At 44.2% G+C, this 26,446-nt stretch overlaps 1 protein-coding gene across 3 annotated transcripts in view; it reads left to right on the forward strand.

The window, feature by feature from the left end:
- The first annotated feature begins 544 nt into the window (after positions 1-544).
- The window catches only part of VIT (vitrin), a 37,061-nt gene continuing 11,159 nt past the window's right edge, over positions 545-26,446 (forward strand). Inside the window, exons 1-12 of one of the 3 annotated variants that reach the window (XM_072858129.1) lie at positions 545-575; positions 2,471-2,536; positions 3,544-3,715; positions 5,686-5,819; positions 10,064-10,141; positions 13,101-13,181; positions 14,991-15,197; positions 15,851-15,901; positions 20,076-20,114; positions 20,215-20,271; positions 20,911-20,973; positions 25,624-25,671. In XM_072858129.1, coding sequence (XP_072714230.1) covers positions 545-575; positions 2,471-2,536; positions 3,544-3,715; positions 5,686-5,819; positions 10,064-10,141; positions 13,101-13,181; positions 14,991-15,197; positions 15,851-15,901; positions 20,076-20,114; positions 20,215-20,271; positions 20,911-20,973; positions 25,624-25,671 — 1,027 coding nt within the window. The remainder of the gene's footprint in view (positions 576-2,470; positions 2,537-3,543; positions 3,716-5,685; positions 5,820-10,063; positions 10,142-13,100; positions 13,182-14,990; positions 15,198-15,850; positions 15,902-20,075; positions 20,115-20,214; positions 20,272-20,910; positions 20,974-25,623; positions 25,672-26,446) is intronic. The other 2 variants (XM_072858130.1, XM_072858131.1) reach the window with 2 other exon arrangements.

Raw genomic sequence — 26,446 nt, forward strand, 5'->3', positions numbered from 1 at the left:
AGAAGAGGAAAGAAACCAGTAATTTGGCTCACAAATGATGGCATGATTGCAAGATACTTCATGAAACATCCTTCAGGAGTGAACGGACTTATATTCCCGGTATCTTTATGAGATTACGTGGTGCGGTTTGATGTGCAGACAATACAATTCTCCTTATGTCTTGAAGAGTAGTGAATGAACTTGAATAGCTGTCAGAGCATGTCCATACCCATCATGCCCTCTCCTGCCACTGGCTTCAGAAATAAGTATGTGGAATTACATCTTGGTTTCCTGAGGCAAAAGGCAAATCTTAGACAGAAGTAAAAAATTAGTCCATGGGAGTGCCACAGCCCAAACATCATCTCCTCTGGGACATCAGCTACTCTACAAAGCATGAGAAGAGGATGCAGCATGTGAGGACTGTGAAAGGTTGAAGAAGAGTGAACAGTCCCTCTTCCCCCACCATTCCAGTGTCATCTGCCATATCTTGGAATGCAGCGTGATGTACTCTTCTTTTTCTTTACAGTGCTCCTTAGTGACACATCCAGATTTTGCTTTACTCACCATGAAGGCCACAGTCATTGCAATCTTCTTTGGTAAGTACAATTGATGTGCTGTAATTAGTAGTTTGTGGGTTTGTACTCTCCTGTCCTGGCTGACCAGTGGCCGCTGGGTTCTTCTCTTCCCTTTAGACTCCATGGTTGATGAAGCTCTCAATGGCAGGTGACAAGCCTTGGCACAGCTTGTCAGAAACGGGCTACCCAAACTTCTTCACTTTGGCATAGAAACAATATTAATTACTTGCAGAGATCTCTAAGTACATGACCAGCTGCATGCAGTCCATATCAGATGGCACAACTGGGCCTGAAAAATGTCTGTAATGTAAAGATTTCCTCCAAAGAAAAATCAGCTGTTTTTTACATGGGAACATCCCTTCCCCATTTTTCTCTGTGTTCTTGCTCTTTCCATGAACAAGAAGGTGCCAAAGGAAAAGGGCTATAAACGTGTCTTATTTTCTTTCCCCTGGCAGTCAGACAGGATCTTGCTTTTTGGGAACATGTAGAGACTCCAGAATTTGCAATTCATCTTACATGAACACTCTGGTTGATCAAGCACGACTACTTAGTGTACTTTACTTACATGTCTCCCTTTGATGGAGATCCAGCCACGACGTAGCCTAACAGTGCCGTATGACTTTAATTGTGATATTCACAGGCAATATTCCCTCTAGCTGGGATCCTCAAGTCCAGCAGGGTAGCCATTCTTAGTTCAAATTAATAGCTAGCTGTGTAGTTCTTCTGTCTTTACTAAGAGACCAAATTACTTTCTCCACATTAAGTTATGCCCTAACATTGCATGCAGTTGGGACTTTGCATTTTATTTTCCATTGGTTCACTCCTTTTTTTTCTAACTACACTTTTGCCTTGGTTACACAACTGCACCACTGACAAAAGGCCCCAATACTGCATTTGTACACTGTTGCTTCAGACACTGTGAGACTGATTTTTCTTTTGAGCAAGTTCTAGGAATGATTAAGTCTGCAAACTCTCTTCAACCAGTCTAGGGGTAGAAGAGCATAAAACAAAGAAATAAGACTGCTGTTGCATATTCTGGTAGGATTAACTTAACAAATGATGAGAGGATCAGCCACCACATCATAGAGACTTTCAATTCCCTCTGAAAGCTCAGAGAAGGGAAAGGTGAATAGGAAAGTCAAGATATTTGTAATGAAGTTATTAATTACCCATAACATAGTGCTTATAAAATAAGCACAGAGAATGAAGAGGTTTTGTATGTCATGTACTTAGCAAGTAAACCTAAGAAGGTAAGCTATATGCATATATTGTGATGTATGTTTTAACATAACAGTGTATGTCTCTTTTACTATGACACTTCTCAAATCATAAATTCTACTTACTGAAGAAAACCAGTGCCCTTGCTGGGACAGGATACTGGGACATGCCACACTAGAACCTCATATGGTCTGTAATGCTGCCCAGTATCCCATACCCGCTACCACCAGTGACTGAAATGCCACAACGCACGATTACAGGATAACCTCCCCGCTGGGCTATTGAGAAGGATCTTCCTCTCCCTAACTTCCCAGTTGCTTTATGCACAGAGCATGTTGTTTCACTGACACCTCTATCACAGCAATTACAAAGAGTTTCCACCGCTTGTGGAAATACCGGGGCCTTTTGTGGTTTTCTGGACCACATGGACTCAATGGCATCTTTTGATAGTGAGTTCCACAGATGAATGTGTGAGCTGAACCGCTCTTTTAATCGCCTTCAAAAAACTGCCCCACAGTAGATGCCATTTTGACTGTGAAGTTAACCGACAAGTGGAAACCTAGCTGTGGCTGAGAATATTCCCATTTCATTTTCTCAACCTGTTGATTCAAATTTGGGAAATCTCACGCACAGGAGCTTGTGGTGACTGATGTTGATAGTTCCCCCTTTTTCCTGATACTATGTTTTCTTTGTTTTAGGTGTGTTTCTTATGTGTACATATGCAGCTAAGGAAGCCACAAAGAAGACGAAAAAGGCTAAGCTATGTAAGTGGTCCCAGTAGTATTTTTGGCTGCTTTACAGCAGGCATGTCTGATGCATAAAAAAAGTGCAAAGTGAGGTTATATTCTGGTAACTCTTCAGAATTGTCTGCAGAGTCAATGGGAGCATATGCTAACTAACAGATTCTTTTATTGAAATCAAATCACTAACTAAGTAAAGTGTGTGATACTGAACGTGTGTAAAGGGGAAATTGCGTACTTCACTGCTAGAATGTGTCTTCATAGGTCATTAGGTACCACACAGGGATCTAAGCAAGCACTAAGGTTTTCACGGAGAGAGACATAAGTGTGTGAAATGGACCTGCTGTAACACAAAGCGTATGTAGCTGATAGCATGAGACAAGTGGTGCATGTCCTAAGCACTAGGATGTATAACTTTTAACTATACTGCTGTAAGAGCATTTCTGTCCACAGATTATTTTGTTCATTTAGTTGACAAACAAGCCTGCTGCAAGGTTGTGAACTCACACTTAAACCCCTTGTCCAAAGTAAATTGTACTCAGCAAATAGTTTTAAAAATCAAGGAAAAGATAATGGGCTGTGGCTGCAGCCTGGCGCTACAGATGGAGCGGAGACACATGAGCACAGCAGGAGGCTTGGGAAGCATCCTACCTTGTGTGTGCACAGTTCGTCCCAGTCCTGACTCACAGCCACCTCTCCCCCTACCCCCTCCTTCCCACGTGTTAACCACAGCCTGGGTGACTACATTTCTTTCTCCAGCAAAGTGTCATAACGAATATTTCCTTCAAAGAACCAAGCATTGAAGGTCAGAAATATCCTCAGGCTTCTTTATTCCATCCTTAGTTCAGCCACATCCCTCAGTATAGGGGTTATTATGTGTTATATTGTAGACGCAGAACACATCGACATGTCTTGAATCCCAAAACCATTGATACGAAGGCATAAGAGGAGGGCATCCCTGTCACTCAGTTACTCATTGTTTCATGACAAGATCATTCAGCTATGAAAACATTCAATCTGACTTTACCAAGATTTTGCACTCACAGATGTACCTCAGATTGATTGCGATGTCAAGGCGGGGAAGATAATCAATCCAGAATTCATTGCAAAATGCCCTCCTGGATGTCAAGATGTAAAATACCGTGTTTATGGCACGGACATTTATGCTTCCTTTTCCAGTGTGTGCAGTGCTGCAATTCACAGGTGAGTGACTTTAAATGAGCAAGGCACTCGGACAAAACCGTCATTTCAGTGTAGGGAGCTCTCAGCTTTTCAAACCCTTTAAAGTTCCCACTGCCTTGTAGGTTTGATTGCAGGCTGCTGTTCTAGTAGAAAAGCTGCGAGAAAGACCATGTGTGATGCAATGGATCCAGTCTTACAAAGTGCTGTCAATCCTGTATTCCTATTGAAATCAGTCATGTTTGAAGATGTTTCTCAACCTTTGGAGAAGTGTCTTGAGATCTGCAGATCTCTCATTCATGCATAACAAATTACTATTGTACTATTATTATTCAAGTGAAAGATAGGGATGGAGCTGCTGCTACTAATAAAGCTTCAGAAAAAACCAAGCATATCACCAGTGATGAATACATATAACTCTCATACTCCTGGGATTGGTTTTGGTTCTCCAGTTTTTAACTGTCCTTGACATCAAAGGCTGAGTAATGTGCTTTCCTGCCACAGAAAAGGACACTGGACAAGAAAATGTATAATACAAAGTTTATAGCACAAATTTTGCTGAGTTTTATTAGCCATGCAAAAATGTGCATAAAATTTTAATGGAGAATAACTTCACAACCAAAACACACCATAATTGTAGGCAGGATGCAGAGCCAGGATTCAGCTGAATCCTGAAATTCAGGATTCAGCTGAAAATGCAGTAAGAACTTATAAAGCCTGATTGACAACTTGACTCCATTCGGAGTTATTCGAGCTATTGCAGTGCTTCCAGTTCTGTGAAATAGCTGGGATCTCGAGTAAAGCTGAATAGTTAAGGCTGTGGGACTTTATACCTTACCTCCGCCCTGCGCAGCGCACAGGCTACGTGCCTGTGGGCATAGGGCTGCCACCTCCTGGCTGCAGCCCCGTCTGCTCAGCCCCTTGCTGGGGCGATGACTGCCAGGTCACTGGCTGCCAAACGACAAATTCTTCCTTCAGATGCTAGTGCATAATGGAAGTTGTTTGTCTCTGCACGCAGAGCTTGTCCCAAAGGAAAGTTGCAAAATACTGATAGCGACTGCAGTTTCCCCCGTAGTTCAGATGCTGGCTGCCTGTCTTGTTGCAGTGAGGGCTTCAGTTTTCCTCATTTGCCAGCTGCGTTTCGCTTTGTTCGCTTATATGTTGCATTTCCGCAGACAGTGACTTTCCTTACAGTTATTTTACTAGCCCCTTCTTGCAATCATCAGAGAAAGCTACAGCTCTAACATGTTCTTCACCATCGCTTGCTGCCCGTTACTTATTTTCCTGCCCGGTGTCATTACTGCCAGTCCTACCACCCCTCTAGAGTCGCAGTCGCTTCCCGGTTTGCCTGCTTTCCTAATGAGGCCACAGCAGGTTGCGTACACTGATGGTTTTCTGTTTGTCTTGAGATACATGTTATGTCATACGTCAAACACCATTTAATGTGCACCGCACATGGAGCCTGCCAGGTTTTCTACAGCTTCCAGCAATATTGTGTTCAGTTTATCCCAGGCTGAGGTGAGAACCAGACTTAGTTTTTTTCAGAAGCATACTGGAACTCAAAGAAAACATTAATTTTTTACAAAAGAAAAAGTCAAGCGAGTGGGAGGTTTGCCTCAAATTTGTATTTCTGTCACATGGTTGGCCCAAAAACTCCTCTGAGTACCTCTCCCTGTATCTTCAGTCATTCGATCAAGCTCGCAGGAATTTTAACGTAGGTAGTAGCTTGTTCTTGTGTGCAACCTTAAACACAGGACCAGCAGATCAGCGGGAAGAGCAAACAGATCCCGACAGCACTTTGTAACAAACTGTTCTTCTCTATGTGGAAGAAGCACAAGTATTTCTTAGCAGCAGACTTAGTAGTAGCATCACAGCTCCACTACAGCCCTGGTTTAAAGGCAGAAGTGAACACTTCATACCTCTTGCATTGCTGAACAGTTTCTAAGTTTTGGGGGGGAATTTCCGCCTTCAGACACCATGTTTTCCTCTTGCAGTGGTGTAATCGACAACACAGGCGGGAAGATCCTCGTCCAGAAAGTCGCCGGCCACTCCGGTTACCGCGGGAGCTTCTCCAACGGGGTCCGGTCCCTGTCACTGCCGCGCTGGAGGGAGTCTTTCCTCGTGTCAGGTACCGTGGCGGAGCGCCCGAGCCCCCTGCCCTCCGGGGCTGCTCCCCGCTGCCCCACCAGCCAGGCAGCAATGGACGGAGGGGGAAGCCTTCGCATTTTAAAGACCTGTTTAGGCACCGCAGGCCCACCCCACCTAGCTTTAGCATGAATAATGCGCTTGAGACAGTTTTTATTCTGGGCTTCCTGTATAGCCCACAAAGAGACGTACACCCCGCCAGCAGTGTGCTCAGTTCAGTCCAGTGTGGGTCTGAGCCCACTGTGGGAGGTGACAGGCGGTCTGGATTGACTCTCTGAGGGCACCTTAACTCCTGCTATTGATGCGTAAAATCCGAGCCTCACTTCTCATGGGGAGGTGTTCCTATTGCACTTGCTCTCTACCCTGGTAAGTAGTGCTGCTAAGGGAACTAAAGGGCCTTTTGGCCATTTGAAGCATCCTCAGCCTGCACCTGAGTTCACATCTTCTGAAGCGACTTCTGACTTCTCTCAACCCATCTCAAGCCACATATAGCTATACTGTATCTATGCAAACCCTGTATTAAGCAATTCTAGTGGTGCATCCCAAGTATGTTATGAATTCTCTCCACCTCTGTTAGCCAAACAGTGTTGATACCTACTCAGTGCAGGGAAAGCCATCTCAATTTAATGCTCATTCCTTTTTTCTCCCCATAGTACATACAGCAGCTCACTTGCATTCACTGACAAAATCCACTTTTTTTTTTTTTCAAATTAAATCCCCTTTACACTAGCTTCAGATTATCTTAAACCTACTTGTACTCATTCTAACTGTGTAAAAGGAAGGTCTAATTTACATTGCTTTACATACAATTTCTAAATCTAACTTCTTGCTGCATCCACACAGTGGGTCAGTTCTTGCTGGTCCGCACTTTAGAGGTTTAGGATAGGTATGAGTAATTGATGTTAGTCAACTACATAATTCCTGGCAAAATCAGCAGCTCAAGCAACTGAACAGCCACTAAAAATGTAAAAATTTGTGGACAGCAAAGGAAGTCTCAGAAACTGACCAAAACGAACTGTCATCTGAAGCTTGCATTAATATATTTGGATGCACTTTTTACAGCATTCTGCTATGGGTACACCACATTATGAGAAGGAGTTATTCTGGATGAGTAGGAATTTCCTGGAACAGCTGAATTGCTACTTGTACTTGTTGCTGTTTTTTTCCCCAACAAACAGCACATTGTAATTCTGGTACATAAATGGGAAATAAGATTTTTTTTTTTTTACCTCAGCAACTGCTCAGTTGTTATCCCACAAAACTGTAGGAATTTTTGATTTATAGTAACAAATCTTTATTCTTAATTAATGAGACACTATAAAAGAAGATACAAAAGAAAGTTACAGGCACATGTAAGAGGGGATGATGAGAAATCTGGATATGTGTAGGCATGAAGAGATTTGTCCCTCATGCACTTAATTTTATGCATGCTGAGTGCTCTCACTGATGTCAGTGGAACAACTTAGCTTATAAACTAGCTCAAGCGTAAATCTAACATAATGTATCATATATCATATATCATATCATATTTCATATATCAATAGGAAGAAAACTCTCATTATAACTACTGAAAATGTGGGAATTTTGGCATTTTAGAGACTTCTAGAGAATTTTAGAATTAGAAAAATTTAGAAGACTGAAACCCCAGGAAGGCCGTGCTATTCATCTCAGCAGCCTGAGGCTGAATGCAGACAGACCTCACTCTCAAAAAGAGATGAGTTGGGTTTTTTTTACAATTATGAGTCATAAAAAGACAGAGCTGCATAAAGCATTCCCCAATAAAAATACAAAGTCACCTAAGGCATTAATTTCAGGACAGCTTTAGAGCTTGAACTGAATCCCCTATTCTCCAGCCAAATTGCCTTTCAGCAGACCAGACCCATATGCGCTACGGTACCCTGGAAATGTGCCAACAGTTTATTCCTAGTTAGGATATTGTCACCAAGAGTTTGTGATGTTTAAATTGTGAATGAGTATCCACACAAAAGAGCACAGAAGAGGAATCCTTGGGGGACCCAGGCAATGAAGTGGCGTGATTTAGGGGCAGAGGGGGACGAGGTCTGTCCGCTGGGATTAAAGCAGCCACCACACCAGGAGGTATGCAAATGCGCTGGTATTCACTTTCAAGCACTGAAATGCCTTGGCACTCAGTTGAATGACTCCATTCAGTTTAGTGGGAGTTTTGCAGCTAGTGGGTTAAGAAAATAGAGTCCTAAACCTCTGGGTTTGCTAGTCACAAATAAGCGTGAGAGTGTGAGCAGCCACCACCCCATAGCTTGTACTTCAACGGCCAGAATTTGAGGTTTTCAGCCCACATGTAAACCCATTTTTAAGTATGCTAAGCAAGCTCCAACCTAGATGCAATGTTTTCCAGACAGTGGACAAGACATATTACCATTGCTCCAGAGAGCAGGGCCACATTCTGGTCAGGCCTCAGACCTACCTCTTGATCACATATGGGATGCAAGTTGCTGTTGATCAAAAATCCCAGAGTCCGGGAGCAGCCAGCCCCCATACCAGCTACTTTATTTGCACAGCAGCGGGCTTCAGGTTTGCATCAGAAATCAGATTTGCACAGAAATATTCTAAATTAAAATCAGATTATTATGCTATTGCTGCATCTGTGTAACAACCACTCATACCTGACAACTCTGCCTCTGTTGGGGATAAAGAAATGCATTTAGAAATAATCTGCAATCCTATAACTTTTCTGTCTTTCTACCAAACTGGCAGAAGAGCTCCCTAGTCCTGCTTGGCTCTTGATCCCAGTTTTGGCTTGGAGGGAAGTGGAAGTGAAGACCTGCTGCCCTTCACTTAGTCCAGCTCTGTGAGAGACCCAAGGGCCAGGAGGAAGCTATTTCCAGCTTGTCCTTGCATGCTAACTTGCCAGCTCTGATCTTTGGCAGATCTGTGTTGACTTCAGTGGAGCTGCTCTCAGTTTATACCACTGTAAATGAGAAATGGATTAGATCCTTACTTCATTAGTATCTCAAACTAACTTCTTCATCTAGGGTTTTTTAATGACATCTGAAATTTCAGAGAGGAGTACAACAAAGGAGAAAGAAACATGAAAAGGGACAAAGGACAGTGTCTCTCCAGCTCTGTGGCCATCCCGGCACATAGAGGACCAGTTCCTCTGGCATATACCCTTCTTTGTGTGCCATCACCAGGGAAATAGTCCCCAGTTCCCAGGAGTGGCTCAGTCTGTAGCAGCTAATTCTGTTCAGTGCCGTTGGTCTCCAGATTAATCACCCAAAATGACAACTGGCATGTTTGCAGTGCCGTATACACCTTCTAAAAGAATCCACCGAAGGAATAAAGGAAAGCAAACCTAGCATCACCATCATGACTCAGGTTTTGCAGGAGGTGGAGGTAGGTCTCACCTGAGGTGGTCCAGATGCGTGACACAGCACAGTGTCTTGTAGAGACAGTCACCAGGGTCCAGAAGTCCTACATCCACCAGCTCCTAGAGGCCAGAGCAGTCTTCCCTACACTGGGCTTCTCTGCAACACTTTTCATTCAGTGATATATGGGAATATAAAAACTGCCCCCAAGAGACGGAATTGCATGGCCACATGTACCAACAGAGATGACATGTGATGTGGCCCTAAAAAGATTTGCAGTTCAAAGCTTAACTGGGAAACGTACCTCATTGTTTTAAGACAGGACCCTCATTTTAGATCTAAATATAGGTACCGTATGTTCCCACACACAAGCACAGCCTTCTCCCACTGTTATTACTGCAAAAGACTGTTGCCAGAAATGGCATGTTGCAAAAGTGAGGTCAGAGAAGAATGCCGTGTGCGTGACGAAATGAATCCCACATCAAACATGCTTTCTAACTCAACTGCATAGCCAGGCACTGGAAAAGGCTGCCTAGGGAGGCAGCGGGTTTAAGTACAGGTTATACAGATGTCCTTCAGGAACGGTACCCTTATGCTTAACATGATTTGAAAGCAAAGGAATGAACTAACTGACCTCTTCAAATCCTTCCCAGGACTGCATTTTTATGCTTTCTAACTTTTTGGTTTATGATGCTGGATTTAGGAATTGGTATTTTTAGTGGCATGGTTTTGAGATTCTGCCATCAGATGAAAGAAATCTTCAAGAAAATGAGTTGGGCAGTAAAGAAGTGGGGTCTGATTCTGAACACATATGTTAGATGGGAGTTTTGTTGCAGGAAAACTTAGAAATTTTTTGTGATGCTTTTTAATGATTTTTTTGTAGAGGGCAAGCCGAGAAAAGGTGTAACATATCCATCAACTCTTGAATATTCTTCTTCAAAAAGCACAGCTGTTAAATCAGGCAAGTAATTATGACTGACTCTCCCTTACATCCAGTCACAACTATCTGTTGTAGCTTCTCAGTTGTGTAATACAAAGATATAATTATTCAGAGTCAGAAGTCAATGCATCCCTTAGTATCTCATCCAAATCCCTCATGGTATTTTTTTGTGTTGAGCATATGGAAATTATCCCAGACAATTTCTGGTTTTTGGTCATACCATGTTTCACAGACTTCTGTTCCCAAGTACTCACTGTTAATGAGTATGATGTTGAACTGATTATATGAAAGCATTTGAGGTTTTACATGTTGACTTTCTCCTAATGTTATTTATGTTATCTTTTGGGATATTCAGTGTTGAGAGTATAATAATAAATAATAATATAATACTAATGACACAGATGGCAATGCACTGCAGCTTTAGCTAAGGATGATATGATAAGGAACTACTCTGTATAACCATTTTAGTCAGCATCCTGCTCTGTAAGACTCAACTCAGTTTAAATAATTTAGGTGTTTTCAGAGGTCTTTGATCAAGTCTCACACCAGGTGGTAGCTGATATTCAAGTGTACATGAAGTGCCTCCATCACTGAAATGACACTTGTTTGTGCCCCCTGTAACAACCGTGTAATGTTCAAACTCTTCCTTGGGGGTGTGAACGAAAACAAAATGAATGTCTCCTACTACTACACACTTCCCTAACACGGCCCTTTTGCTGTTTGCTGAGCCTGAGCCTTCCTGAGCTTATCCTCTGTGAGCTGTGGTATAACAAAATGTGCTGTATCTTCTCCGTGAACTCAAATGCCTGTCAGTGCATCCATCCAAGGCCACACAGAGGTTACGTGGAGTCCTGCTCTTCTCCTGCCCATTATTGTTTGGTCCATGGAAGCAAAGTACAGAGCTCTTTCCTCATCTTTAGGCTTTTACTTGCACAAAGGCACATTTTCATCTGAACACTGTAGCTGTTCAGACGGAATATCCATCACTCAAAGCCATGACTTTAGTTTGCAATACCTTTGCATTTACAATCAAGCAGGTAGATTTGTATATGCATCTTGACCAGGTACACAGAAATTACTGACCCGGATATGCACTGCTAGAAGGGAGGCAGTACCTTAGAAATTTTGGCTTTTTCTAGGAAACAATCACAAACACCACATCTCATCATTCCCAACTGTACCCACACGTGAAGTATCAGCCCAAATGTCTCACACCAGACCAGGGACAATCGCAGCCAGGGTAGAGCTCAGCGGCCTGCAAGCAACAATTTCTTCCACCAGTGCTAAAACCCACATTTCGTGATAATCAGTATAGGAATGGGGAGTGTCATCAAGTCACGTCTCAGACACACAAACTACCAGGACACTGTTCCTGCAGCAAACCAAAGATGCAAGAGGTTTCCTTCACTTTGTTCTTGAATCAAACACTGTGAATGAAAATGTTAGGATCCTAGCAAAAAAAGACTGTGCATTCATGCAGAGAAAAACCAGGATGAGCAAAGGAGCAAATAATAACAGTTACATCAAACTCAGTGCTTGAGGATGCCACTGCCTTGCTTTGCCCAGCCCTGTCCCACAGGTAGCAAAGAGATCTGATGGTCACAATCCATCTTCCCCAAGCCCCACTTGGCCCTGTCAGCCCTCCTTAGTGCTGCCGCCCGAGCCCAGCAATCTCAGCTGGACTTTGCTAGAAACAGCTTGTTCTTAAGAGAAAAAATCCCTGTAATATGGTGCTGGGGCCATCTTGTGATAGAGGATTTCCTACCTCTTTCTTAAGTTTAAAAAAGCTACCTTTTTCTTCTGATTTAAATTATAGAGACCACATTGCACACTTGGATACTTAAACCCATCATTTGTAGGAGGTAAAGGCAGTCCTTTGAGGATTACACTCACTTGCTGCCAGATTAGTGAAAACTTCAGCTTCACACCTGATCAGCTGTCAGAGATGCAATTTTGATCCTCATCCCAGGCATGCCAGAGATTCATAGTGCCTGACATTTCTTTTCTTTACATGCTGCTGGTGGTTACACTGCTTCCCAAATGCTGGGCACAGCAAGAAAAACCTTCCCAAAACTGTAACTATTCACAGTTGGTAAACACAATCAAAAGCTGTTGTTTTAAAAAATAATACAAGTTTTTAGGAAACCATTAACCCTGGGGTAGTTTCTCAAATAGGTCAATGCTGCCAAAATAGCTAAAGAAGAAAAAAATATGGAAGATCAAAATCCTCCAGTACTCAGTCAGACATAAAAGCAGAGGCAGATTCTTTTGCAGGGTAGCAGTAAATGAACTATAATAAATGTTCCAAGTACTTTGATGACTTTGGGTCTTGGAAGAAAAAAAGGACCAAAAAAATCTTCCTTTTCCTTCTAAGCCAGTCCATGGCATTCAGGATTTGGCTCCATGATGGTCTGACAATGTCAGGCAAGGAAGAACTACATCTGAACGTGAATTAGTGACTGAAATATTGCATGTTAGCTGGTATTCCCCAAACACCCTACACACACCGTGACCCTGATTCTCGGGACACGCTGCTACTCAGAGGAAAAATCAACAACATGATGCATTAATCTTATGAGTATTGGTTTATTAGTGGTAAAAATCCATATTTATTGCTCACTTCAGAAATTCTGTTGACATTGGCAGGAGCTTTTGGGCAGTAAAAACGCCTAAATTTGGCACCAAATTATGGGGTGACTACACTCTAGAGGCACCCAGCCATCACTTTTTCTCGCTTGGTGAGAAAGCTCTCATTAGACTGACTGACCTACCTAATGCCAGGGGATGGGATGCCCTCCTTTGGGGATTTATAATCTCCTTAATAGGAGACTATTATGTCCATAATAGTCCATAGTCTCCATATGGAGATTATAGTCTCCATAATAGGAGACTATAATCTCCATATAGGAGACTATAATAGGAGACTTAGAATTATTTTCTTCCAGAGATGCATTTCCTAATGTGCTTAATTTTGCTTCAGAGCCTAAAAAGCCAGAGCAAGACCTAAAAGCCACGAAGAGTGCAGATACCACTAATGCATCAGAAAAAGCATCAGAACAAGGTATGGTTGGGGATCTCTGTGCTCTTTTACGGTATCCCTCCCAGTCTGATCTGCCTGCAGTGCTTATAGGAAGCAGTTTGACACTGGTACCACATACAGCTTTACCTCCCCTGTCCAACCTCCTCTCTACCACCTCTTTCCCACCAAACCAACCCCATTACATGAGCGCCTGCGACAGTGCTTGAAGGGCATGTGCCAATTCAGAGAAGAGAGGGCACCCTCTCAGTTTAATTTCTGCCTGCACTTTGGGTGAGTTGAGGTGCCACGAACTTCAAAAGCCTGCGTTACAGCTCTTGGCAATTTCCTATGCAGGGCATGTGCCCTGCAAACCCTTTGAAGATACCGTGAGGGAGATGGGCACCCTGCCTGCAGGAGCACTGGGAACGGCTAGCCCTCGAGAGCCCTCCTCTTGTGTTAAAGGCTCCACCAGAAACAGCCAACATGCACCAAGGCAACATCTTTGCTCTGCTCTTACTGTGCTGCTTCCTTGGGTTTGCTGCTAATACTGCTAGCTCCCAGCTTCCTTGCTCCTTGCAGCCTGGGGTATAAATCCCACCGATGTGCCTGCTCCCCGCTCCAGCAGCACCCAATCTCCGGGGAAGACTCACTGTGTCCTCTGTCTTCTTTCTTTTAGCGCAGCAGCGTGGAGCAGGGCACCGTTCAGCCCAAAGAGAGCCATTCATACTGATTTTTTCAGCTGAGTTGTTTTGTTTTTCTTCTGAGCTCTCTTTCAGCATTATCCCATTAAAACTGTCTGAGATCTGAGTTTTTCACTGGCTAGCATTAGGTGGTAATTAATCCACCAGACAGTTTCATGATGATGCTTTCCAAAAGGAGAACATCCAGCAATAAAATACAAGCTTGTGCTGTGCAGCAATGAATAGACTGCACACCATTCCCTTTCAGCGCACACAGCGTGTCAGGCCATCCCCAGGGCTATGGGCAGGGAGGAGAGGAACGAGACCGAGGTGAACATGGAATATATTTTAGGGCAGTTTTTTGTAGATAGATGGAGGAGAAAACGGTGAAGGCTCTTTTTCAAGACAATGACTTGAAAGAGCTGTAAGCATGTCAAGAATTTCATATAAGGATATTTAGGATGCAAATTTTGCAGCTAGAATTGTCTCTGCTCTCACAACAGATGATACATATTAAAAGTAGTAGCAACTGTGAGATGAGTCAAAGTTAGATGAAATCGGCACCTCCCATGTGGTGCTCCCCCCGGCTCCCCTCAGCCAAAGCCCTAACGCTCCCTGCTCCGACTCTGATCCGCTGCCCAAATCACCATTACCTGAAAGCTGTCTTTCTGCCAAAAGCATTTCAGTGCTGTGGTGGGCAACAGATATTTTATTCTGGTCTGTGACTCAGAATGGCCATCTTTTATTTCCAGATATCAGCTGATTTCCGTTTATATGGACTTTCTAACTGCTTAATTACACTGAGAAAAGATGATGACAAAATGGAAACTGCAACTGCAACTGGCTGGTTGAACCATTTCATAGGTCTGAGACATCTGTCAGGTTGATAGGTGTTCCGGGCCAAAGCAGAGAGAGTATAGGGGAAACCCTAAGGCTACAACAGGCTGCTGTCAGCACCCTCCAGTGCGCGGTGTGACGCTGCGCCACACAGGCACGCGTGCTACGCATCTGTACCGCAACGGAGGCACTCAGGGCTCCACAGATGAGCGTGCTTGTAGACATCCTGAGGAGAACACCGGTGTCTGGGTTGCCTTAAAGAGTGAGCACTATTAATGATGCTTCCATGCGTGTCACACATCCAGCCGCAGTGATCGTGTCAATGTTCCTACAGGGGACACAGTCCGCAGAGAGTATCGGACATCTTCAGTGCCGACACCAGCTACACAAATGGCCACCACAACCCCAACACCAACGACCACGACGACGGATCCTTCCACCACAACACCAAAGCCAACCACAACACCTGCAACAACCAGAACCACAACAGTTGCAGCTGCAGCCAAGACTCGAGCCGGACTGCATAGGGTCAGAGATATAGGTCAGTAGCGTGGATGTTTGAATTGCTTTCCTCCTGACCTATAGCTTTCCTAAAATTTAAGGAACAAGAGATGCAGTTGAATATACCCTGATTTAGTAAATCATGAATTCAGCAATTCAATGTAGACATATTAGGAGTGGATAAAGAAATTAATTCCAGCAGATGGGCTGGAGTTAGAGTTGTGGTATAGCCTTCAAGATACATACAAACTCAGTGTGTCTCACATAAACCCAAACGTGTGTAGATTCTCCGAGATGAGAGTTCATCTGCAGTAAGCAGTACAACAAGCAGATGGTCTTTATACTGGCATATAAATTGATTCCTGGGGGAGTAAGCTCTCCATCCCCATATCCTGTCAGGATTTTCAGGTATAGGAATCAACAAATAGTTCTTTGATTCATGTGTCTGGACTGAGAGTTCAACAAATAGGTCAAGACTCATTTTAGAATTAATTTTGTGATAACTTTCAATAAATGAAAGTAAATGGTTTTTTGTAAGAGCTTTTGGATTTTAAAGATTAAAACACTGTGAAGGAATTATCATGATTTTTGCACACCTGGTTTTCCTTCACCTTTTCTTCTCTGTTTATTCTTATTCATTAACATTGGGGTTTTTTGGTTCAATAGCTGAAAATTAAAATCTCTTATTTTTAGGTTCTAGCAGTGTTCACCCAGCGTATTCATCTGTGGTAGCTGCAGCATCAAGTAAGTATGGTGAAGAAGTATGTGCCACAAGGCATGCAGTACAGTGTATTTGAAGGCAGCAATGATTCAATAACCTTTCAAGCTGCAGCAAACTCAATGACTGCATCCAAGTCTGTATTTAAACTGAAAAACAGACGCTTGGCCTGAATGTCAGAGATGCTGATCACCCACGGCTCTGGGGAAGCCTTTCTAGTGCATATCTGCACATTTCAGCCTTGACAAAAGCTGGGTTTCGCAACACTTGAGACAAAGCTTGTGCTATTTGAATCGTGTTTTCCTATTGCTTCCTTCTGTCTTACTCTCTCAAAGGGAGACTTGATTTAGTTGGAAGATACATGATGCAGAGGGCTGCATAGCCATCTAAATTTAGGGCTGAGAGATCTGAAATTCCAACTTTCGTTAAACCAATGCTCTTTCGAAAACCTCAGGCTGTGGTTCTGAGTCTGGCATAAATGTGATGTTATTCCTGGCATGCCACTTGTGTTATTGACAGCAGAGTGGCAGCTGCTCAGAGCTCTGCATCTCGCTCCAGAAGCCTGCTCCCATTCCAGCCCACAGCCTGCAATGCAAGTATTTAGAGGTGTTTTCCCGTACAATGTGTAATTGCTCAGCTGTGTGGTCAGGGAAAGGAGAATATTTTTAACTGTTTGCAAGTTTCTGAGCATAGGGATATGATTGCTTCTGAGTGAAAGGGGAGCTGGGCCATCATTAGGTTTTATGCTTTGTCGCTGTTTCTGAGTGCCTTGGCTCGGCTTTGCTCTCACATAAATAACTGTGGCTGTCCCTGCTGCCAAGTAATTCAGAGTCAAGCACATGGCAGGGCAGGTATCTTTTGGGCAATTCAGGTCTTGAAGGAAAGCATCATGAAGTCAAATTCAGCTGTGAGCCCAGAATAAGTGCAAGGGCTGGAGGGGTTAATCTTACCAAGTCAAATGTGCAGGTATGTGTATGGCAAGATTTACAGAAGTGCCAACACAATTCAAAGGGGTTTAAATTCAGAGGGAATGTGCATCATTCGGTACCCAGTGTGCCTGTAAACCTGGTCCTGCTTGTTGCTCTCTTTTCTATTTCCTATTCTCGCAGGCTGAGCACAGAAGACGCCATTATTGTCTTTCCTAGCAATTAGGAAACCCTGTTTGAGGCTCCCCAGTCAGTGAGAAATGCCTGTTGAGGGTAAAGTTCTGGCAACACTGAAATCAGTGGGAAGGTTATATTTGTCTTTAATAAGACCAAACCTTTAGTCAAAAAATAAAAAAAATAAAATAAATAAAATAACTTAAAAAAAACACTCAATTTTTCAAGTCTTTCAATGGTCACTTCGTTGCAATTTGGATCCCTCTTTCCTCACAATTTTCTTTACTGAATTTCTAAGCATAAATTAACTCCCAAAAGATTAAAGTGATCAGACTTAGAGACAGGTTATTGTGAGCTGGAAGAGTGGTGGAGACCTACTTCTGATTCCACAGACTTCATTTCTAGGACCATGTCCAGCACGTGTGCACTCAGTATCTGGCTACCTGAATCCTCCTGATCTCTTGATTCTAAAAGAGAAGAACTGGCTAAAAAAGAATACAGAAAGTACAAATACAGTTTTGAAGCGATGACCATACACAAACCAGTTTATCAGTTTTCTCTGTCTGAGGAGCCTTTAGGACTCACTCCTATTATTCAGGCCAGAGTTTCTGGTGATGCTGTTGGCCTTAACCAGAGTTTGGCTTGACTGGACAGAAGCAAATGTTCTCCTGTCCATCTTGGCTCACAGGGACTTGCACATCTGCCTCGCACAGGGCATTGGTAGTTTGCCTGCAAAAGATACCTCAAAAGTAAATAGCCTTGAAATAGAGCATAGTCAGAATGAGCACGGCTGTGGCTGCTGCTAGCTCCGGCATTTCCATTTCCAGCCACTGGCGCTGGCAAAAGTTCACAGGGGCAAAAGAAAAGCAGGACTTGCCGCTTAGAGCATTAGAGCAGGGGCAAAACCCCTCCATCCTAGCTCTTGCTCTTCTTTCCCCTTTATCTTCTGTTTGTCAAAGATACAGAAACAGGAAAAATATCTGAGACTCTGCTCCATCATAGGACCCCTGCTTTAAAGACTCGATGCGGCAAAACTGCTAAATGAAAAGTCTCTGATGCAACGAGCATGACACTTGGCAGCTTATTCCTATCTGCCCTCGTAGCGAGTGTAGCACTTCACCAGTGCAGCACAGGGTAAAGGACAATCCTGAGGGGGAAGCGGCAATGGCGGCGGGCTTTGAAAGTAGATGCAAACTCTCCCCTGCTCTGAGCACAACTTTAACTTCAGCCACGCTCTGGCACAATGACAGCTTCTGCCTCTTTCCAACAGCAGCTCGCCAAGCACGCTCCCAAGGGCCGCAAACCCACCTGCCCTCTCCCATCCCAGCTCTTCAAGCAATCCTTTCTTGCACAGCTGCTTGGACCCTAGATGAGGATTGGGAATAAATCCAGTGCTCCTGTGAACACTGCGATCGTAAGCCATGTCGCGATGCTCGGTGCCACGCTGAGGTGCTGAGCTGGCAACCAAGCCTCAGGCAGCGAGTGCCTGGGCATCCAACCACCCCCCTACCCCGCCCCGTGCTTGCCCCAGCCAGTGAAGGCATGGCAGAAACCAGCTTACTGGGCACACTGGTAACACGCCTTTGGGGGTACACGAGGGAACAGCCCTGAGGCCCAGCGCAGTCAGAAGGAGCAGAGAGAAATCCAGGTTGCTAACATGGGTGTGGAGGGTAGGGTTAATTAATTTAAAAAGTGGCATAAAATACTTCTGGTACTGAGCTAATCTCTCTCTTACCCTCTTGTACTCTGTCCCTGCTGACCTTGTAAAGAGTGTTATATACACATTCGGGCTTGGTTGGGGCAAACCCGAAACAAGGCGAGCTCTCAGGCTCAGAGTTCATTTTCTTCCACCTCTTTGGCACGTACCGATCTCCCGTGTGGAAAGCGTGCCCTGCACAACCCCATTCAACACTGCTGCACAGACAGACTCTTCCCTCCACAGCCTGAAAACTCAGCCTGGGCTAGCCGTGGTCCATCTGGAGCCAGAGCTACAAGCTTACAGAGTTTAAAAGCCTTGCCAGTTTTGGCAGATGAGCCTGTTATTTCCTTAAACAGGATCTCTTTGGCTTCTGGGGTTTACAAGGTCTCTCAGGACAGCTCCTAGGAATCCCATCAAAGGGCTTCCAGTGGCCTGTAAAGGTTCGAGTTTGGGTCAAACGCAAGCTATTTGCTGTCACCTAATTTTGCAATATCAAGTTCCCAAGGAGCAGCAGTTCCTGTTTTCTGAGACAACCATTCAAAATGGTCTCGTTTATGATATCTTATTGATGAAAATATCTCAAGGGGCCCCTGTCCAGTGTTCACAGGACTCAGCTAGAACATTCCCACTGATTTCGCCAGGCTTTGAAATTAATCGTTCTGGGAAAACTAATGAATAAAGGCTTGTTCAAGGATAGGTTTGTTAACAAGCTTCTTAAGAATAATTAATGAAATGAAAAGCATGATTAAAGATGTGGTTTTCATCTGCAAATGCTTTGAGCCTTCAGTATTTTTGAACAATGGGAATTTAATAACCCAATCACCTTAAAAAAAAGCCTTTTGTGTAGAAGGTGGTGAAGACATTTCAGACACATGAATTCTCCTACATTATTTTTGTCATTGGCTCATTGTTTACAGTCTGCCTGCTTGCTTGTGTCCACTCACTCTCTGCAGAGAGGGTAGTGTCTGGTCTGGGGGGGTGTTTTGGGTTTGGGCCTTTTTTTAACCTTCCTTACACAACCAGCACAATTGGATGGTACTGAAATAGAAATAAACATAGATAACCAGTGTGAGTGAGAGAAGGGAAGTTATAAGGGAAAGCAAACAACAGCAGTAACAACAAACCTTTTAAATGCAGGCCAGAGACCTGTAGTATTCATAACTGAAGGGAGTATTAACTAGGCTAATCTATACGACAGACAGAGCAAGGCAATCCTTTTTTTAAGCTGGCTCAAAATATACAGAGTTAACATCTGAGAACGTATATTAATGAAAACTCTCTATATATGAACCATTAACTCTGACAGCTATAAAATGAGACTCAGTGACAAAGCCAGGTAGCAGTAGTCCTGAACCAAACATGGTATATAAATCACACTTTTCTATTCTGATGTCTACTTAGGACAGGTTCAGGCTGCACAAGGAAGAGGACAGAATACAGGTATGTCTTAAATTAATAATAACTAGTAATTTGTATTGCTAGAATACTAGAAAACCTTGTGTTTAAGTTACATGTACTAACCAATATAATATTTTCAAAGCATTCAGGGGCACTTCCACCTCTGCAAGCAACAGGAATGTTTTACGTCCCAGTACAGGTAAAGGCATTACAATCCCTTCTCTAATTCCTCCCCATAGCTAGTTCCACCACTCGCATCTACTGAGTCACGCAGTAATGCACTTTTTCACTCCTAACCACATTTGTAGCAGGATGCAGTGAGAGCAGATATCATACTGGTTATTGCGTGACAATAGTGTAACTTTTAGGAAAAAAAAGAAACAGGAATAATTAAAATTAGAATTGTTCTCAAAATAGTATTCTAAAACCATTTATAAAGGTCTTTTACAACATTTGCTGTTGCAAAATGAGAAGGGAACTTTGTGTCTGTGTATGTTTGGGGGCTGAAGGCCTGACCCTGAGAGGAGATGTGTGCTTTCAGGTTCCAGGCCCTGGGCACGATCAGCGTCTCAGGACCCACTACCACTTGTTCCAGTGCACAGGTGTATAGCTACACTGCTCAGCACCTACTAACACTTAAACTCTTTTCTTCTGCTTCTACCAACCTCTTTCAGCTTTTAAATGCCAATTTTTTTAAATCCATGGTTTCCATCTTCCTTTTCCGTTTGGTTTGAAAACATGCAGAAAGACAGTTCGGGGCCACCGCATCCCTTGCAATCGTGTTTCTCTCTCCTCGCCCGCCGTGTCTAACCTCTCGTCTCTTTGTCGGACCATGCAGGTACTCAGCGCCAAGAGCCTGTTGCTGCCTTCCGGAGGGCCGCCGGCTCTCCAGCCCACCTGGGTGAGCAAGATTGCTAGCAGCAGATTTTCTGCTCTCTTTCTTAGTTTTAGCAACCCAAAATTAGCCCTCGAGCAGTACCGCAGATTGTTTTCATGTGTCCTGGAGGAGGACCAGGGCAAGCCTCACGCACTGAATGCCAACTAGCAGCTTCCTGAATGTGAAAGGCAAAGGACAGCTCGGTCACTGGCAAGCTGTTGTTTCAGGCCGTGGGAATCAACATCTACCGCAGTGTTTGCCATTTTCCTTATTTGTTAGTCAAAATTAGGAACAAAAAACCAGCTCTGTGCAGGCTATCAGGTCTTTGGAGCTAAATGTTCTGTTCCCGTTGTTCCCAGGAGCCTCCAAGCTGATTGCAACCAAGGAGGTTGCCTTTAATACTGAGCGTAGAAACATCACCTGTAGTTTCTTTCCTCCCTGGCTGTGCAGTTCACCATCCCTCACCAGGAAGCAGCCCTGTCAGCAGGCGCTCTGCAAGGCCACTGGCAACTTCCCGGGGTTCCAGAGCGCCCTGTGTGCACACAAACACTAACTCTCCCTTGAGAGGACAGCAAAGTTTCTCAGAGACGGATTTTGCCCGGGAGCAGCCAGAGCGGGGTGAGGGACGGGAGCCGGGGTGGCAGCAAGGGCTGCCTCTCCCTGACAGGGGCTGCAGACCCACAGAGCCCCAACAAGAAGAGCAGAACGGGTCCAGCAGTGGTACCTGGGGCCAGCTGACAGCCCAGGCTGCCAGGCAAGTCCCCAGCGATGAGGCAGGTCTGACCAACTGAGGCAGGACACCAGACCAGCAAGGCAAGGTCAGGATCAGGATAGCAAGGTACAAGACTAGGCACAGATGCAAGGAGCAAAGGCAGGGGTATGCGCTCATGTGCTGTCCCCGAGAAGCACGGGTGGAGGCCCCCCCAGATACTTCCCACAGCCCTTTCTCACACACAGCCCTTGCTCGCTCTTGCACCCAAGCCTGGGCCAGGGTGACAGAGCTGTGCTGGGATGCAGCTGACCTCGAGCACAGGCAGCCAGACGCCCTGGGGAGGGAGAGGCTGCAGAGCCTGAGGGTGACCCGGGGCCCTGAGGGCTTTGGTGAGAGCTGGGAAGCACGGGAGGAGTACTGCGAGAGGAGGGAGCAAAGTGGTTGTTGATGTTGAGGTTAGAGGACATTATTATGCAGTAGGACTTTCTGGATAATACGGGCCAAGTAAGTTTACCCAGCAACCTCCCCATCAAAATGATAATTTGTACTCGACCTAGTTGCAGCATATTCAAAAGGGATACGCTCCTCCTAAGATTTACTCTGTTCCCTCACTTTTATGCCTCTCCTCCTTGTTTCAGTCTCCTTCTCTTCCCTCTGGTTTCCATTCGTGTTTGTCTTTCTCATATCCTTTTGGCCATACCCGTGTCCCAGCCATTTCTTTTTTTCTAATCTCACCATTCTTGTGCTCCCCCGACTCCCTTTGCCCTTGTCAAAATCCAGTGCCCACCTTTAGAGGGGAGGCAGCGGGGCAATATTTGCCTGTGCAGAACAGCAGAGCAAGCATGTTGCCTGTGAACGTGCCAGTCATGGCAATGCACTAATTACATGACAGTACATCTAGGGCAGGGATAGCCTGTGGTGACAGACCTGCCTTCCTGGCAGGGCTGAATTCGGAAGAGCCCTAACATCTGGACTAAAGGATGTGCTGGCTAACCCTCAGGCTAGCCAAATCTTTGCCAGAGAAGCAGGGGAACACAGTGCTTGAGTCTTGTTTAAATCAAAGTCAGAGTTTGACCCCACCTAATCGCTTAAGGCATCTTAAGGTCCCCCTAAAGGTGATTACAAAGCACAAATTTTCCATCATGAATGATTCTGTTTTCTCCATCACAGAACAAGAAGGGGAAAAACCCACAAACACGCATTTGCTATATTCCCAGTGAGTCCTGATCTTTTTTCAGCCCAGGTTTTGGCAGCTCGGATGTGTTGCTTCCAAGCAGCCAATTTTTGTAACCATCAAAGGGAAATTCCTGAACAACTCCTTGCTTTCTTGGAAAGGAGACTTGTTTTTCTTGATCCTACCAAGTGTGTGCATACTGCTCTGCAAACAACAGCGATCAGTTCTGCGGGTTTGGCCGGGCTGTCGAGGAGCTTCCTCTTCATCGGCTCAGGTTAGCAAAAGGGTGTGCTGGGAAAACACCCACCCCGAAACTGCACACCGGTTGCCTGTGCAGCTTCTCACTGCACATTCTTCAGAAGGTCCCAACTCTTCCAAGCTCTTGACAATGCACAGCAACTCTCTTGAAATCCCATACTCACTTGGCCCAGAATTTTTTCAAGATAATTATACTGAAGAGTTGTGGTGGTGGTGTCTTCCTTTTTTTTAAAGACCGGTCTTGGAGTATTTTAAAAATCAACCCTTGATTTTTATGGGCATCATCAAATGAAAAATAAAAAAAAGCCCTAGCTACTTACAAGAATAATCATTTCCTTTTCAGATAGACATTTCATTGAGAGCTTGCTTTGTTATGTGTCTAGGACTACATGCAAGAAATAGAGCTTTTGCCTGGATTTACGGGTCACTCAGAAAGCTGTATATTCTGCATATTTATAGCCAGCTACCCAAAATCCTTGGCACTTATCTAGTGCTTTTCTTCATTAAGAAGGAAAAAACAGGGGCTTTCTCACCACAGAAAGTTTTAAAAGGGTGTGAGCCATGAGAAGACTGCTCAAAGCAGCAATAGGCAGCCCTCACCCCTAGGGATCTGGACAGACTACAGCACCTGTGGTCATCTGAGTTGAAGTAGTTCTTGAGAAGAGCGAATCTAGAAAGACTTCAGCATTGCTCTTACTGACAAAAAGCAGTCTCTTCCTGGAGTTACCAAAAAGCATCTGCCTGTCTTTTTTTGAGCTTAAACAGTGAGAGAAGTTAGAGGAGCCTGTGCTGCAGTCACTGAGGATAGTCCCTGGCAATGAGCTGACAGCAGACGCAGACCTGTGATAAGTGGGACAGGCATGTTCCCTTGCTCGTGTCCTTCAGCTCACATCCCTGCTAACGAAGAAGAGCTGGTAGATCTTTGCACCTTTTCCTCCTGCAACTCACAGAGCAACATATTTGTACAGAAGACTCAAGAAATGCAGGGTCGTCTTCATTATTTGCTCCTTGGCTGTTTTTTTCAGCTGGTGAGGCTGAAAAGTAGCTTCATATGAATCTTTTATTTTCGCAGTCCCTGGACACTTCTCTGCCCCAGGAGGGTGAAGCACACCTTTTGAGATTATCTACTCACAAGTTAGTCTCACTGAAATCTGTTGTTCTTCTCAGTGACAGCGTTCAGGAGACACGTTGGCCACTCTGATGATAACAAATGAGCACCAGCTCTTCTCCATGGATAGGGTCCTCCTGCTCTGCAACCACCACCCCTAGCTCCAGTTGCTGCTGTTTCCTCATGACTCTGCTGAGGGCTGTACAAAATTCTGGCAAACGACCCTGCCCAGGTGGATGATAAACTAAGAATATTCCTCCTGTCTTTCCTCCTGTTTCCCTCCCCGTTACCAAGGCCTGCCCTTCCTTCACCCTCCTTCTTTTCCTAAGCAAAATCACAGCAAAACTTCTGTGTATATCATGACCAACTTCTCAGCCCTTTGTTTTCCTCAGTTTTTAGATTCTTCATAGGGCGTCTAAACAGTGCTCAGCATAAGGAGGGAAAGGGGTCTGGAAAAACCACCTTAGGAATGAAATATGACGGGGTTCTTCCTACCCTAAGGGAGACCACACATCTTATTCAGCCATCTGCCTCATGCAACAGGTCTCCCTCCCAAAGAGAACCTGATAGCTCCTCGCTGGGATGGCAACCTAAGGGCAAGGTCAGTTCTCTCACTGGGCTGGAGGACACTGGCAAGCCCACGACTTTTTCCAAACCTACACTGTGGTTCACCCACCGGCTCTAGTCAAGAGCACACCAGCTGCCAGTCTGGGTACGGAACTCAGGCAATGAGCAAAACTCAATGGGCCTGATATATATGTCTTTGTAAACCACTCTGAACAAACCTGGAGATGGACTGTCAGGGGCCAAGGATCTCACCAGTGCTCCTTGGTACTGTTCTTGTCCCAGTCTGCTGCAAGGGCTTTCATCTGGCTGTAACCCAGAGCAAAACATCACTTTTTGGGAAAGATCTTCAGCAGGCTCCAAAAACAAAGACACTTTGAGGTTTATTTATGAAAGCAGCAATTTTGATTAAGTTTTCCATGCCTGGTAGGCTACAAGCAAAATGTAGACAAGTTCTTTGTGTTTGGACAGGTTGAGGGGATAGAAAAATCCATAGATGCTTGTACATACTTGCAGATTTTCAGTGGAAAACAATCTAAGGCAAGCAAAAGTATATGGAAGTCAGTATACTTGCCTCAATATCAATGCAATTTAGAGGAACAAGACCAAAAGAGATCTAAAGAGGCGTATTTAAACTCGTAAAAAAGATTAGTGCTCTGGAGGCAGTGATACGAGGCTCTTAAATATGGCTTGAAATGTACGCATATAGGTTTCCAGTTTTACTGATTTCCTTAGGTCCTAGTTGTTAATGATAATTCACTGTATGAATTGACCTTTCTAAATTGAGTCAGAGCTTTGTAATCTCTAGTAATTCCATTATTTTCAGTAATAATTTTTCTTCTCTTTCATGTGTGAAAGCAATGGAAACAGACTTGTGGAAACCTGGATTGAGCCTTTTTGACACAGGTAAATATTTAAAGTATCCAGTAACTAGTCTGGGAATAGTTGGTTTCCATCACACATGGGGAAAGCTAACTCTATTCACCAGGCCCATGACATTGCTGATAACAATCTTATTTTAAGGAGTAATTACAGTGTTTAAAATTATAAACGAGGTATGTAGTTTACATCTTAGTAGTTAAAATTATTCTGTGCTTGCATCAGTCTCAAGTTCCTGCCTAAAACAGGAGCAGAACAGATGAGCTCTGGAAAGAGTTGGCAGCTACACTGCAGGAAAGGGGTTCTAACTACTGAAATCCATTTGTAAATAAGAAGGTATTTTGGGAATGCCACAGTTGGGATAGCAGTCTAGAGGTGCAATCAGTGAAGAAGACGACAGATTATTCTGATGTCAATGTACTTAGGAAAGACATTCAGATAAGAAAAGGAGGGTCTAAGCTGAGCGTAAAGAATAATGAGCATCATTGAAATTTTTGGACATTTTAGCCTTAAAAACTGACAATATGGAGAAGACAACAGTCTTCTCTTTATAGTTACTGGTGAGTGAAGGGAAAAAAAACCCCTACATTTGTAGCAGGCTCAAGTAGCAACAAGACCAAGATTTGCACAATCCTTAATCAGGAGCAGTTACCAACTGCAGATTCTACATGTTCGATATTTAAGGGATCCCTTTCCTCGGGAACATTTAAAGCACACTACACAAACTACAGGCTGATTTATTACAGGGTACTCTCTCTCTTATGAGGGGCTGGACCATCCGATATAAGATGTCTTTTCTGTC

The sequence above is a fragment of the Ciconia boyciana genome, chromosome 3 (genome assembly GCF_034638445.1).
Source record: "Ciconia boyciana chromosome 3, ASM3463844v1, whole genome shotgun sequence".
Lineage (NCBI taxonomy): Eukaryota > Metazoa > Chordata > Aves > Ciconiiformes > Ciconiidae > Ciconia > Ciconia boyciana.